This window comes from Danio rerio, chromosome 20 (assembly GCF_052040795.2).
Source record: "Danio rerio strain M-AB ecotype USA chromosome 20, GRCz13ab, whole genome shotgun sequence".
Classification (NCBI taxonomy): Eukaryota; Metazoa; Chordata; class Actinopteri; order Cypriniformes; family Danionidae; genus Danio; species Danio rerio.
The window spans coordinates 14,208,785-14,220,611 of record NC_141040.1 but is presented as its reverse complement, the minus strand read 5'-3'; the positions used below and the strand labels follow the sequence as shown (position 1 = coordinate 14,220,611).

The following is an 11,827-nucleotide window of genomic DNA, read 5'->3' as shown; positions in this document are numbered from 1 at the left end:
TTCATATTTTGTATGGAATTTACACATTTTGGTAGACTTATTATCTCAGATAAACACCGAACACCCAAACACTGCAGTGCTTTTTAATTTTCTCCACAAATAAAACTTGTATCAGAGCTTTGAATCAGAAGCTTTGTCCACTCTTTCTCAGTCACTTTGCTGATTTTAATCTTGGAAAAAGTTTTGAAGGGAAAATTCACCCAAAACTGAAAATGCTTTCATTATTTACTCATCTTTCACTTGATTTTTGTTGAACATAAAATAAGTTATTGAGGAAAAAAAGTTGGAAAACAATAATAATTGACACCCATAGTATTAATTTGGAACCAGTTTCTACATTCTTCAAAATAACTACTTTTATACTCAACAGAATAAAAATAAGGGTTGGGACATTTGATAAATTATCAATGGAGGGACAGTAATCTCTCAAATCCCATACATTTTTTTTTTTAGATTTTTTCAAGTCATATGGCCAAGTGATGATAGAACTTGTGAATGAGTGAATTGAATTGAAGGGTGAATGAAGAGTTTATTGCAACAATAAAGATTTTTTCACTCTCCTGTTGTCAACTTTTGTTTTTAGATTCCTCTGGAATCCAAAACCAACGAGATTGAACAGAAAGTAGAGCCTCATAACGATTACTTCAGCACACAGTTCCTGCTCAACTTCTCCATCCTGGGCACACACCAGGTATCTGTTGAAGCCTCAGTGGTGGACACCAGTGGGATTGAATGGAAGACCGGCCCTAAAAACACTGTTTCGGTGAAGTCTCTGGAAGACCCATATTCCCAGCAGCTTCGGCATCAATTACAGCAGCAGCAGCAGAACGTCCCGCAGCCTGCAGCCCAGAGGAACATCAGCACACGCTTCCAATAAAAACACAACCAATACATACTGCAGCATAATAATGTTCTGTGGTGCTCTCCTCATGGACTTTTGTTTGGAAGCAGCATTAGGGTTCATTTGGTCACTGTGTAATAATAAATACGTATACTTTTTCTTTGTTTTCTGCAGCTGACAAATGATCGGCCTGCATTTGTAATAAAATAACTCATTTACATTGCTAGCTGCATTTATTATATTATAGATAATGTGTAGTTTGTTCAAAAATTCGGCAGTGCTTTAAAATGCCGGAGGACCACCAGAACTTATCTGAAAAGGTATATAAAGTGGATTCCTTGCAAGCGGAAGTCTACTACCATTTTTTAAATGAAATTTAAAGGGGACTAAGGCGATCATTTAGTAGTGTACAGTTTATAAGCTAATCGCAAAAGTTTTAGGGGGGCTAAAGTGACACCTATGCTGTTTTATAATTTGAAGTCAATGTTTCAGCGAAACATCAGTTGACTTGTCGTGGTCTTCAAAAAACTCATAATATTTTCTCACAGCTTCTGCGGTTGCCAGGGGGTGGGGCCACTTTAGGCAGTTATGCGGCACTGGTTGTCTTCCTTTAGCCCAGACAAAAAAGAATGTGAGCCTTAAGTGGACCACCTGTACAATGGCAAAGGGGGCCAATGATTCAAATTCATAAATGGGCCATTTAAGGAAAAGATTTGGCTGTCATGGCAAAATGTAATCTGAATGTGAGCCTAATGTGTCCCATGTGTAAAATTAAAAATTTGGCCCAAATGATGAAGGACAAATGTGGGCCACAGTTGGCAAAAATGTGGCATAGTCATTTAAGGGTAATCTGGGTCTAAACATACAGTGGCTCACACATGTAAGTGCAAATGTGGCCCAATTATCTTTAAGACACATGTGTTCCACTTTTGGCAAATATTTTGCACAGTAAGCTCTGGCTATTGTAGCTGTTAGCGTAATGTGGCCCAGAGAAGATATGGCAAATGTGGCCCAGTTATCTTAATAAAACATATGTGGACCACATAGACTAAAGTCACCATCATGGAGAAAAGTGTTTGCTTTTGTTGGGCTCATAGCCCTGAACCTCTTAATATAAATTTTGTTTTGAGCTGCTGTAATTTTTAAGAACTTTGCATGAAAAGTGTATTCATTACAGCAAACAAGCCAAGTAAACAAACAAACAAACAAACAAGCAAACAACAAGACTAATTGAGGCACAACCTGTGATGAAACAATATAATTCACTGTTATTAACTGTTACGCCCTCGAGGCGAAACAAGAAAAAAAGAGGGGGAAGCCAAAAGTCACTTTAAAAAAGTTTTATTTTTAAGCCAACTGTGATCAAACATTAGGCAAAAACGCCCTGCCAACTCTCATGCCGCTGGTCTCCGTCCAACCCTTAGCTGGAAGAGTCTCTCTCAAACAGAGGCAGGACGCTGATAAAAGAGCCCTCACTTATTAAAGCCTGATTTATACTTCTGCGTCAAGTGACCGGCGTAACCCACGGCGCATGCAACGCGCGTGGCTGTGCATTTATACTTCTGCGCGCTGTCTCTGTTGGTCTGCATTAACACTTCTGAAACGCTAGTGGGCAGTGAGGTGTTAATGTTTCTCTGTGTCGAGTTTCTTCGTGGCTTTTTTGCTTTTCCTGAACACTTCCGGGATGTACAAGTGGCTCAAACTCGCTCATTTTGAGGCAGGAACTGGTGGACGTGCAACAACTTTAACTATGAGGTAAACACAAAACAAAACTTTCCATCCGGAGCTCCTTCACGGGACTCCACACTTGTAAACAATCGCTCGCGCCATTCGTGCGACTCTCGGTCCCGCCAGACTCGTCAGCGCTACCAAGCCGACCAATCACAGAGCTTACGCTACACGTCGTTGCGACGTGTAGTTAAGGCTGATTTATACTTCTGCGTCAAACGCCGGCGTATGCTACGGCGCTGACGCATAGCCCTTCGCCGTGGCCATCGCCGTCACTGACGTGCACCTCTCAAAAAATGTAACTACACTTCGCAACGATGCGTAGCGTAAGCTCCGTGATTGGTCGGCTTGGTAGCGCTGACGAGTCTGGGCGGGACCGAGAGCCGCGCGAATGGCGAGTACCGTGAAGGAGCTCCGGATGGAAAGTTTTGTTTTGTGTTTACCTCATAGTTAAAGTTGTTGCACGTCCGCCGGTTCCTGCCTCAAAATGAGCGAGTTTGAGCCACTTGTACATTCCGGAAGTGTTCAGGAAAAGCAAAAAAGTAGCGAAGAAACTCGACACAGAGGAACATTTACACCTCACTGCCAACTAGCGTTTTGGAAGTATTAATGCAGACCGACAGAGACAGCGCGCAGAAGTATAAATGCACAGCCACGCGCGTTGCCTGCGCCGTGGGTTACGCCGGTCACCTGACGCAGAAGTATAAATCAGGCTTGTTTGAGAGGTGCACGTCAGTGACGGCCACGGCGAAGGGCTATGCGTCAGCGCCGTAGCATACGCCGGTGTTTGACGCAGAAGTATAAATATGCCTTTAGACTCAGGTGTTCCCCATCCATTTAATTATGCCCCGCAATGTTACAGCGCATCTGTAGAGGGAGCAAAACGGCATGGACTAAAGCCTGATCGAACTACAGTTCGAACCGCTGTGGTTTAAAGACCGTTCTTACAATATTTTAAAGAATTCATTAGAAAAAAACAGCTGACCTCGTTTTTCTCCGTTTTACTGTCTCTGGGCTTTTGTACTTCCATTTTAAACCAAATAATAATGGTTGTGGTAAGATTAACCGTGCTTTTGTAGTTTAAAATAATGGTATTCAGTCATGTTTAAACAAATAAATACCACATTTTCTGTAATAAACCGTGGTTAATTTTTCTTTCTCGATCTTAGTTAATTAACATAACTCATATTTATTTTATATTTTTATTTAAAGTCATCATACACAAAAAAACTGAGATCAGGACAGGTATCTGATGTTACTGTATTTAATATAAAAGTGATCATACATGAAACACCTGGGATCAGGACAGGTATCTGATGTTAACTAATATAAAAGTGATCATACATGAAACACCTGGGATCAGGACAGGTATCTGATGTTAATGTTATAAAAGTGATCATACATGAAACACCTGGGATCAGGACAGGTATCTGATGTTAATGTATATTAAAGTGATCATACATGAAACCCCTGGGATCAGGACAGGTATCTGATGTTACTGTATATTAAAGTGATCATACATGAAACCCCTGGGATCAGGACAGGTATCTGATGTTAATGTATATTAAAGTGATCATACATGAAACCCCTGGGATCAGGACAGGTATCTGATGTTAATGTATGTTAAAGTGATCATACATGAAACCCCTGGGATCAGGACAGGTATCTGATGTTAATGTATGTTAAAGTGATCAGACATGAAACCCCTGGGATCAGGACAGGTATCTGATGTTAATGTATGTTAAAGTGATCATACATGAAACCCCTGGGATCAGGACAGGTATCTGATGTTACTGTATGTTAAAATGATCATACATGAAACCCCTGAGATCAGGACAGGTATCTGATGTTACTGTATATTAAAGTGATCATACATGAAACCCCTGGGATCAGGACAGGTATCTGATGTTAATGTATGTTAAAGTGATCATACATGAAACCCCTGGGATCAGGACAGGTATCTGATGTTAATGTATGGTAAAGTGATCATACATGAAACCCCTGGGATCAGGACAGGTATCTGATGTTAATGTATGTTAAAGTGATCATACATGAACCCCCTGGGATCAGGACAGGTATCTGATGTTAATGTATGTTAAAGTGATCATACATGAACCCCCTGGGATCAGGACAGGTATCTGATGTTACTGTATGTTAAAATGATCATACATGAAACCCCTGAGATCAGGACAGGTATCTGATGTTACTGTATATTAAAGTGATCATACATGAAACCCCTGGGATCAGGACAGGTATCTGATGTTAATGTATATTAAAGTGATCATACATGAAACCCCTGAGATCAGGACAGGTATCTGATGTTAATGTAGCCTATAGGCTATAATATAAAAGTGATCATACACGAAACACCTGGTATCAGGACAGGTATCTGATGTTAATGTATATTAAAGTGATCATACATGAAACCCCTGGGATCAGGACAGGTATCTGATGTTACTGTATATGATATATAAAGTATTTGACACAAAAGCCCTGGGGTCGGGACAGGTATCTTAAGTAAAACCAGTATTAATGTAATCTGAGAGGTATCTTAAGTTAATTTGTTTAATATAACATACACTGACTTCACATGAAACACCTGCGATCAGGAGAGCTATATTTTGTTCTGCATATAAAAGGCAATGGACACGAAACCCCTGCGATTATGTACAGGTATCTGAATCAAACGGCTGTTTTCACAATTTGCGCATGATCCGTGACCTATGCAAATTTACAGGTAGGCCACGCCCACTCAATGACGTAGTACCGTTTTTTTTTTTATTAACAATGTTGAACAGTAACAGAAAGGCATTAATACTTATTAGAATTACACAAAAGACTGAGATAACAATCAAATTGCATACAATTACAATCTTACCATCCTCGTTAATAATACAACATATATAAATAAAAAAAATAATAAAATTAACAAAAAATAAATGCTAAAGAAACTTAAGTAGCAGGGGAGTTAAAGTCTTTAAAATATAAAACCAAAATCATCCAATGATGAATATAGATTTCTTGCTTTTTGGCTTTTCATCTCTCTTAATGTCTTCATTGGAAAAACAAGTATTCAATTGTTTCTATATCTACATTACAAAACTGGCATACATTTGAGTCCTCAATATTGAATTTTAACCTTAGAAATTCTTTTGCAGGATATATGTATTCATAATTTTAAAGTGCACTTCTTTACATTTAGGATTAACAGGATATGGAAGAAATCTTTTTCTGATATCATAAATAATTTTCTTATCATAATAAGACAAAATATAAGCTCTCTTAACAGGTCCTGGAAAACAACACTGTGTTAGACAATCTCTCAAAAATTAGTTTGAGCATTTTCTATCTGTAAAGTTAACATTTTCTATCTTAAGATCAATTATTTTGGGATTTATCGTTGAATATTTTATTTGTTCCTTTACAAGGTTAACCATTTGCAATGGTATATTCTTAATAATTTTATCATATCTTTTAGGAGAACAACTTATTTGGTATTTTCTACAGAAAGCATCATGACTCTACATATTTCCTGAATCATCCATAACAAGTGTTATTGACCATATGCCATTCTTCCACCATTCGTCAATAAAAGAAGATTTTCTATTCACCAAAATACTCCTATTATTCCAAATAGATATGTTATAAGGGCTAAAATTATGTTTAAATATCAGTTTCCAATGTAATAGCACTTGTTGATGAAAAGCAGAAAGTTTTATAGGAAGTTTAGACAATTCAAAATCATTCTGTAATAAAAAATTAATACCACCACATTTCTTAAATATAAGTGTTGGAATCTCAAACCAAAAAGAAGATTAATTTTTAATGTAAGATTGTAGCCATTTAAGTTTAATGGCCCCATTCATTATATCAAAGTCTAGTGTTTTAAGACCTCCCTCCTCATAATCTTTAATCATATCACTTTTACGTATGTAGTGATTTTTCATTTTCCAAATAAAATCAAAGTTCAATTTGTTTACTGCTTTTATCTTTTTTAGCTGACACTGCTAAGGAAAAACATGGATAAATGAATCTAGAGAGGCTTTCTATTTTCGTTAACAAGATTCTACCAAAGATTGTCTCTCTGTAATCAACTGGTTAATATTAATTGACAGTTATCTAAATTTCTGTCAAAATTTAAATTTTTTAATTTTTTTGTTTTTTTAGATAGCCAAATTCCTAAATATTTAATTTAAATTTTATTTTCCTTTTTAACTAGAATATTATACAATGATGTATTGTTGTGATCATGGATGGCCATTAACTCGCACTTTGACATATTTAACCATAAACCTGAAGCTTCTGAGAATTTTCTTATACACTGGAGTGCTAAGGGAATTTGCTTTTCATTTTCCAAAAAAAAAGTGTCGTACACTCTCAGAAAAAAAGGTACAATGAGGGTACAATTTTGTTCCTAGAGGGAACAAAATATAAAATTGTACCTTTAAAGGTCCCATATTGGTCCTTAGGGTACAATTCTGTACCCAAATGGGCTATAAAGGTACAAATGTCCAGATTTAGGTTTGAAAGGTACATTTTTGTACCTTTTATAGCACATTTGGATACAAAATTGTACCGTAAAGGACCAATTTGGCACCTTTAAAGGTACAATTATATATTTTGTTTCCCTATAGGAACAAAATTGTACCCTCAGCTCATGATAAGATCAAGACACTATATAACACTAATTTAAATGTATTAATACTAAACATTAATACTAAAATACATAATTTAAAAATATAATAAATAAATAAATTGATTGAATTAAATATTTTAATAATTAAATTTTTTTCATGTATTTAAATTACATTTTTCTCAAAAATGTTAATAATTTAATTTATAATTGAATGTAATTTTAATCATTAAAAACGTAAATACTGGTCTGCTTACTGTTTAAGACCCTATAGTAGGCCTATATGGGATGTAGAATAAGATCCATGCAGAGTGACAGCATCTTCATACAGGTGGTGATGTTGCTGTCTCTTTAAGAATTTGGCTTGTTGAGACGTTATAGTAGTGTTTGTTACTGAGTCGGTCCGTCGAGTATGCTGGCTGTTTACGCAGAACTTCGCACGCTTTTCAAAGAAAAGTCTATTTTGGAGTCCACACTTTTCAGGTAAGAATGTATTACAGATATATTTTCAGTCTCATTTTTACATGTGAAGCCGTGTTCTGTTGATTTTGTCTGACTCTCCGGTCTCGGCTTTCCCCCGCTTTAAGTGCTCCGGGCTGGCCTGCAGGATGGAGTTTGCTAAGATGTCTGCAGCTTATTAAAGAAGTTAATACAATGTGATATCGAAGTCACCGAGGGACATAACGTTATAGACGGTGAGTACTATATGCTGTTAGTTTTCTCGGTGTAAAAGTTCCCTTTGTCGCCTACGTTACGTATTCGCGCCTTATATCTTACGTTACGTTACTGCTTTATTAATAAGTGTTGCCACGGCGGAATATAATCGCAACCCAATTAGCAAATGAGGTGGATTTTGTGCTCTTTGGAGTGTGAAGTTAATCTATATATTCAGGTTATATGTGTATAATCTGCTTGTAGACTTGCATACCATTAAAACAATTGGAAAGGGGAAATGGCCTGAGGAAACAACTAGGGGTCATAAAAGAAGGGATGAAAAGAGAGTGGTAAAAGAGCCTGAGGTGTCTCAGGAAACAGATGTCAGAGGTGGTATTTGGGGTCAGGGGTTAAACTAGGAGGTATCTTGTGTAATATATGGAGAACAAAGGAAAACAACGGATGTAAAAGGGTATTTAAATAAGCCAAGAACAGGAGTGAGGCAGAATTTTTCAGACAGAGATGCTACTGGGGGTCTCCTGAAAATTCTCCTTTGTTGTCGACAATAAAGTATATTCTTCTGATATTCATAACCTCCAGACTGAGTTTGATTTAGTAAGAGAAAAACCAAGAAAACCACTACACAAAATACACTCGGTCCAGCTGCGGCGGCAGAAGCGCGACGCTGCCGTATCCGTGCACCGGAATCGGGCCGTGACCTGTGAGTAATGTGCGGTGTGGCCCGGAGCTCGCGCGACTAAAGTCCTTATATACCTTGATATAAAACCTTTTGTTATTAATACTGGTATTTGTAATTATCGATAATGTTTTATATTTTGAGGCCATTTTTCTAGCCACGGTTGACCGCTGAAATGTAATTTTAGACGGTTATATACACCGCCATTTTGTGAAGAAAAATCACAATTTTGTCACCGGCAAAGCGACTGATTATGTAAACGTGGCTAGTTACAAACGTGGCGTGTGTATGCTTGTACATATCTTCGTTTCAGTGTCTAAGTTACATTAATGTTGAGAAGTGTCCACAAACTCTCATGTCCAGAATTGTTGGTGCTTTACTATCGTTTAACGTTATACTTATGTTAATGTAGAATTATTAACATACCATGTTGTATAAATCGACGTTTTAAGTTATACTTTGTTCTTTAATGTAATAATTTGTCTCATCTGTTCTGAAACTGGTACCTTGAGCTATTTTACCTATTTTATTAATATCTCAAAATAAGTAAATAGTTATTGCTTTATCTTATTGCTTTCCAGAAGTTTTTGAAGTTTCCAATTGTCTTACAGGACAAGATTGAACAACAGAATGCAGCCTAACAGCATCAGACCAGTGAAGGCATGTCATATGAAAGCATGGCTCAGTTACAAGATGTAAGTATGTCTCATTATCTATACCATGGTTTTAATGGCTTACATACTATTTTAAATTTGTAGGTTTTTACTTACAAACAACAATAAATGTACACCCACATGTTTAAAATTATTTTCTAGGTTTTCATCGAAAGATGAGAGATCAACTGAAGAATGCTATGGATCTGACTCTAAGGTACTCTTTCTAAACTTTCTCCACTTGATTATTATTATTAAATTCTAGCTTTGGATGGATTCATTCATATTTGTTTGTATGCCACATCTTATGTTCCAGGAATTGATTTTACAGCAGCACTTCTCATGTTGCCAGCCTTGTTAAGCGAGACACTTCAACATTTCGTTGTGCTCCGGTGCGTATGTTGTTTTCTGTTTAGTATATGCTGTGATAAATGCATTTTATAATGCTTGATATTCTTTATATTAGGATGACGCAGTGGGTAGTGCTGTCACCGTACAGCAAGAAGGTCGCTGGTTCGAGCCTCGGCTGGGTCAGTTGGCATTTGTGTGAGGAGTTTGCATATTTATCCAGTGTTCGTGAGGGTTTCCTCCAAGTGCTCCGGTTTCCCCACAAGTCCAAAGACATGCGCTATAGCTGAATTTGGTAAGCTTATTTGTCTGTAGTGTATAAATGTGTGTGTGAATAAGTGTGTCTGGATGTTTCGTAATACTGGGTTGCAGCTAGAAGGGCATCTGCAGCATAAAACATATGCTGGATAAGTTGGTGGTTCATTCCACTGTGGCGACCCCAGATTAATAAAGGGACTAAGCCGAAAAGAAATTGAATGAATGAATGAAATTTATATTAGTCTTTTAATCTGTGATACTTTTTTTTTAATCATTAAATATTAATTATTTTACTTTCTATGCATGTTGATTTTCTCTTCATCAGTGATAGAGTGACTGATATTAATGTAATTATTGCTTTGTCATTTACAGTGAACCATCTTCACCACATCCAACAGTTCAAGTACAGGAGGAGGCCACCGACTGGACAACTGTGTTAACAAGACGAGTCACGGCAGTCTTCAGAGTTGATGGGATTGCGATTGGCCGGGCTGATGATGTGGACGAATATACATTTTTGACATATCCATCTTATTAGAAGAACACCTTGATGTTTCTGCAGTGGAATATTTTGAATGAACGGTGGACTGTGACAAGCCTCGATCTACTCCAGTTACCAGAGGGATCAACCTTGTTTTTTTGTTTCTCTACATGCTCTTGGGATAATCACAATCATCAAGTTAATCCAGCACACTGCTCTCATTCATGCATAAAGCAAATTTTTAAATAACTTGTGGTCCTAATGACTATCAAAGAACATTTTTCAGATATGAGTGCTTTACATGTCATGTTTATCAAAAGCATAAACACATATTGTGTTACAACAAATTACAACTCCACTTGAGGATGATGAGGAGTAATCTACTGATGTTGAGGAAGAGGCTACTGATGTATTTGGTTTTCTGCACTGTTGAAGCAATTTATAGAGAAACATTGCCTTTATTCTGAAATACAGAGAAAATGTTGATGACAAATTATTTATTATGACCGAGTATTCTGACTAAAGACAAATACTTTGGACTTTATAAAGTGCAGTACTTGATGTAGCCTGTGTAATGGGTTTATAAATCTTAAACAGTTTTCTTGTGGTCTTTGTATTAAGTGTAGATTATTTAGTTTTTATTCTTATCTAAATTGTTCTTTTTACTGTTTTACATGTCTGCTTTATACTTGCTGTGTAATTTTATTTCTCAACACATTCAGTTGTGAGTTGTAATGAAATATTTTTACATTAGTAAATAAAAATGGACATCTGTGAACCAAAATATTTTATTTATTTATTTGTGCATGCAGTCACCAATGGATCAAAATGCCTGGGTCAGTACCCTGAAAATACTATATAATATAAAAAGGTACATTTTTGTACCTTCAGTGTCTAGGGTACAAAATTGTCCCTTAAAGGGTACAAATGTAGAAGGTACAATTTTGTACCTTTAAATAGAGGTACAAATTTGTACCCTTAAGGGTACCACCCCAGTGACGGGCCATTTGTACCCTAAAAGGTACAATTTTGTACCTTTTTTTCTGAGAGTGTATCATCAGCAAATTGACTGATAATAAACTGTTTCCCTTCTAAATTAGTACCGGATACATGTCCTATTTTAATAAAAATAGATAACATTTCTGCAACCATGATAAAAAGTAACGGTGAACAGGCACATCCTTGCCTAATGCCTCTTTTTACCTGGAAACGTGGGCTTGTACCTTGTGTGAGAGATACAGAGCTGTTTATATCTTTATAAATCATTCTAATAATGTTTATAAATTTGGGACCAAAACCAAAATGATTAAGTGTCTGAAAGATAAATGAGTGTTCCACCATGTCAAATGCCTTATAAAAATCCAAAAATAAAACAAATCCATCTTCTTTAATTGGATATCCATATTCAATCAAATCTAGGATTAGCCTAATATTATTGTGACCTATATGTTTTAAAAAAACAGACTGTGTCTCACTAATGATTTGTGATAAACCAGTTTTTAATCTAAAAGCCACATTTTAGTAAATATCTTAT

At 36.5% G+C, this 11,827-nt stretch overlaps 1 protein-coding gene and 1 long non-coding RNA gene across 2 annotated transcripts in view; both read left to right on the top strand.

The window, feature by feature from the left end:
- Positions 1 to 883, top strand: part of ints7 (integrator complex subunit 7) — a 122,504-nt gene extending 121,621 nt beyond the window's left edge. The window contains exon 20 of the mRNA NM_173267.1: positions 584 to 883. Coding sequence (NP_775374.1) covers positions 584 to 877 — 294 coding nt within the window. The 3' untranslated portion in view covers positions 878 to 883. The remainder of the gene's footprint in view (positions 1 to 583) is intronic.
- Positions 884 to 7,508: 6,625 nt separating this feature from the next.
- On the top strand, positions 7,509 to 11,077 carry LOC137488623 (uncharacterized). The gene is made up of 7 exons (XR_015518216.1): positions 7,509 to 7,685; positions 7,790 to 7,897; positions 9,165 to 9,248; positions 9,369 to 9,423; positions 9,523 to 9,598; positions 9,673 to 9,849; positions 10,185 to 11,077. It is a non-coding gene; the product is annotated as an uncharacterized LOC137488623 (long non-coding RNA).
- Positions 11,078 to 11,827: the final 750 nt, after the last annotated feature.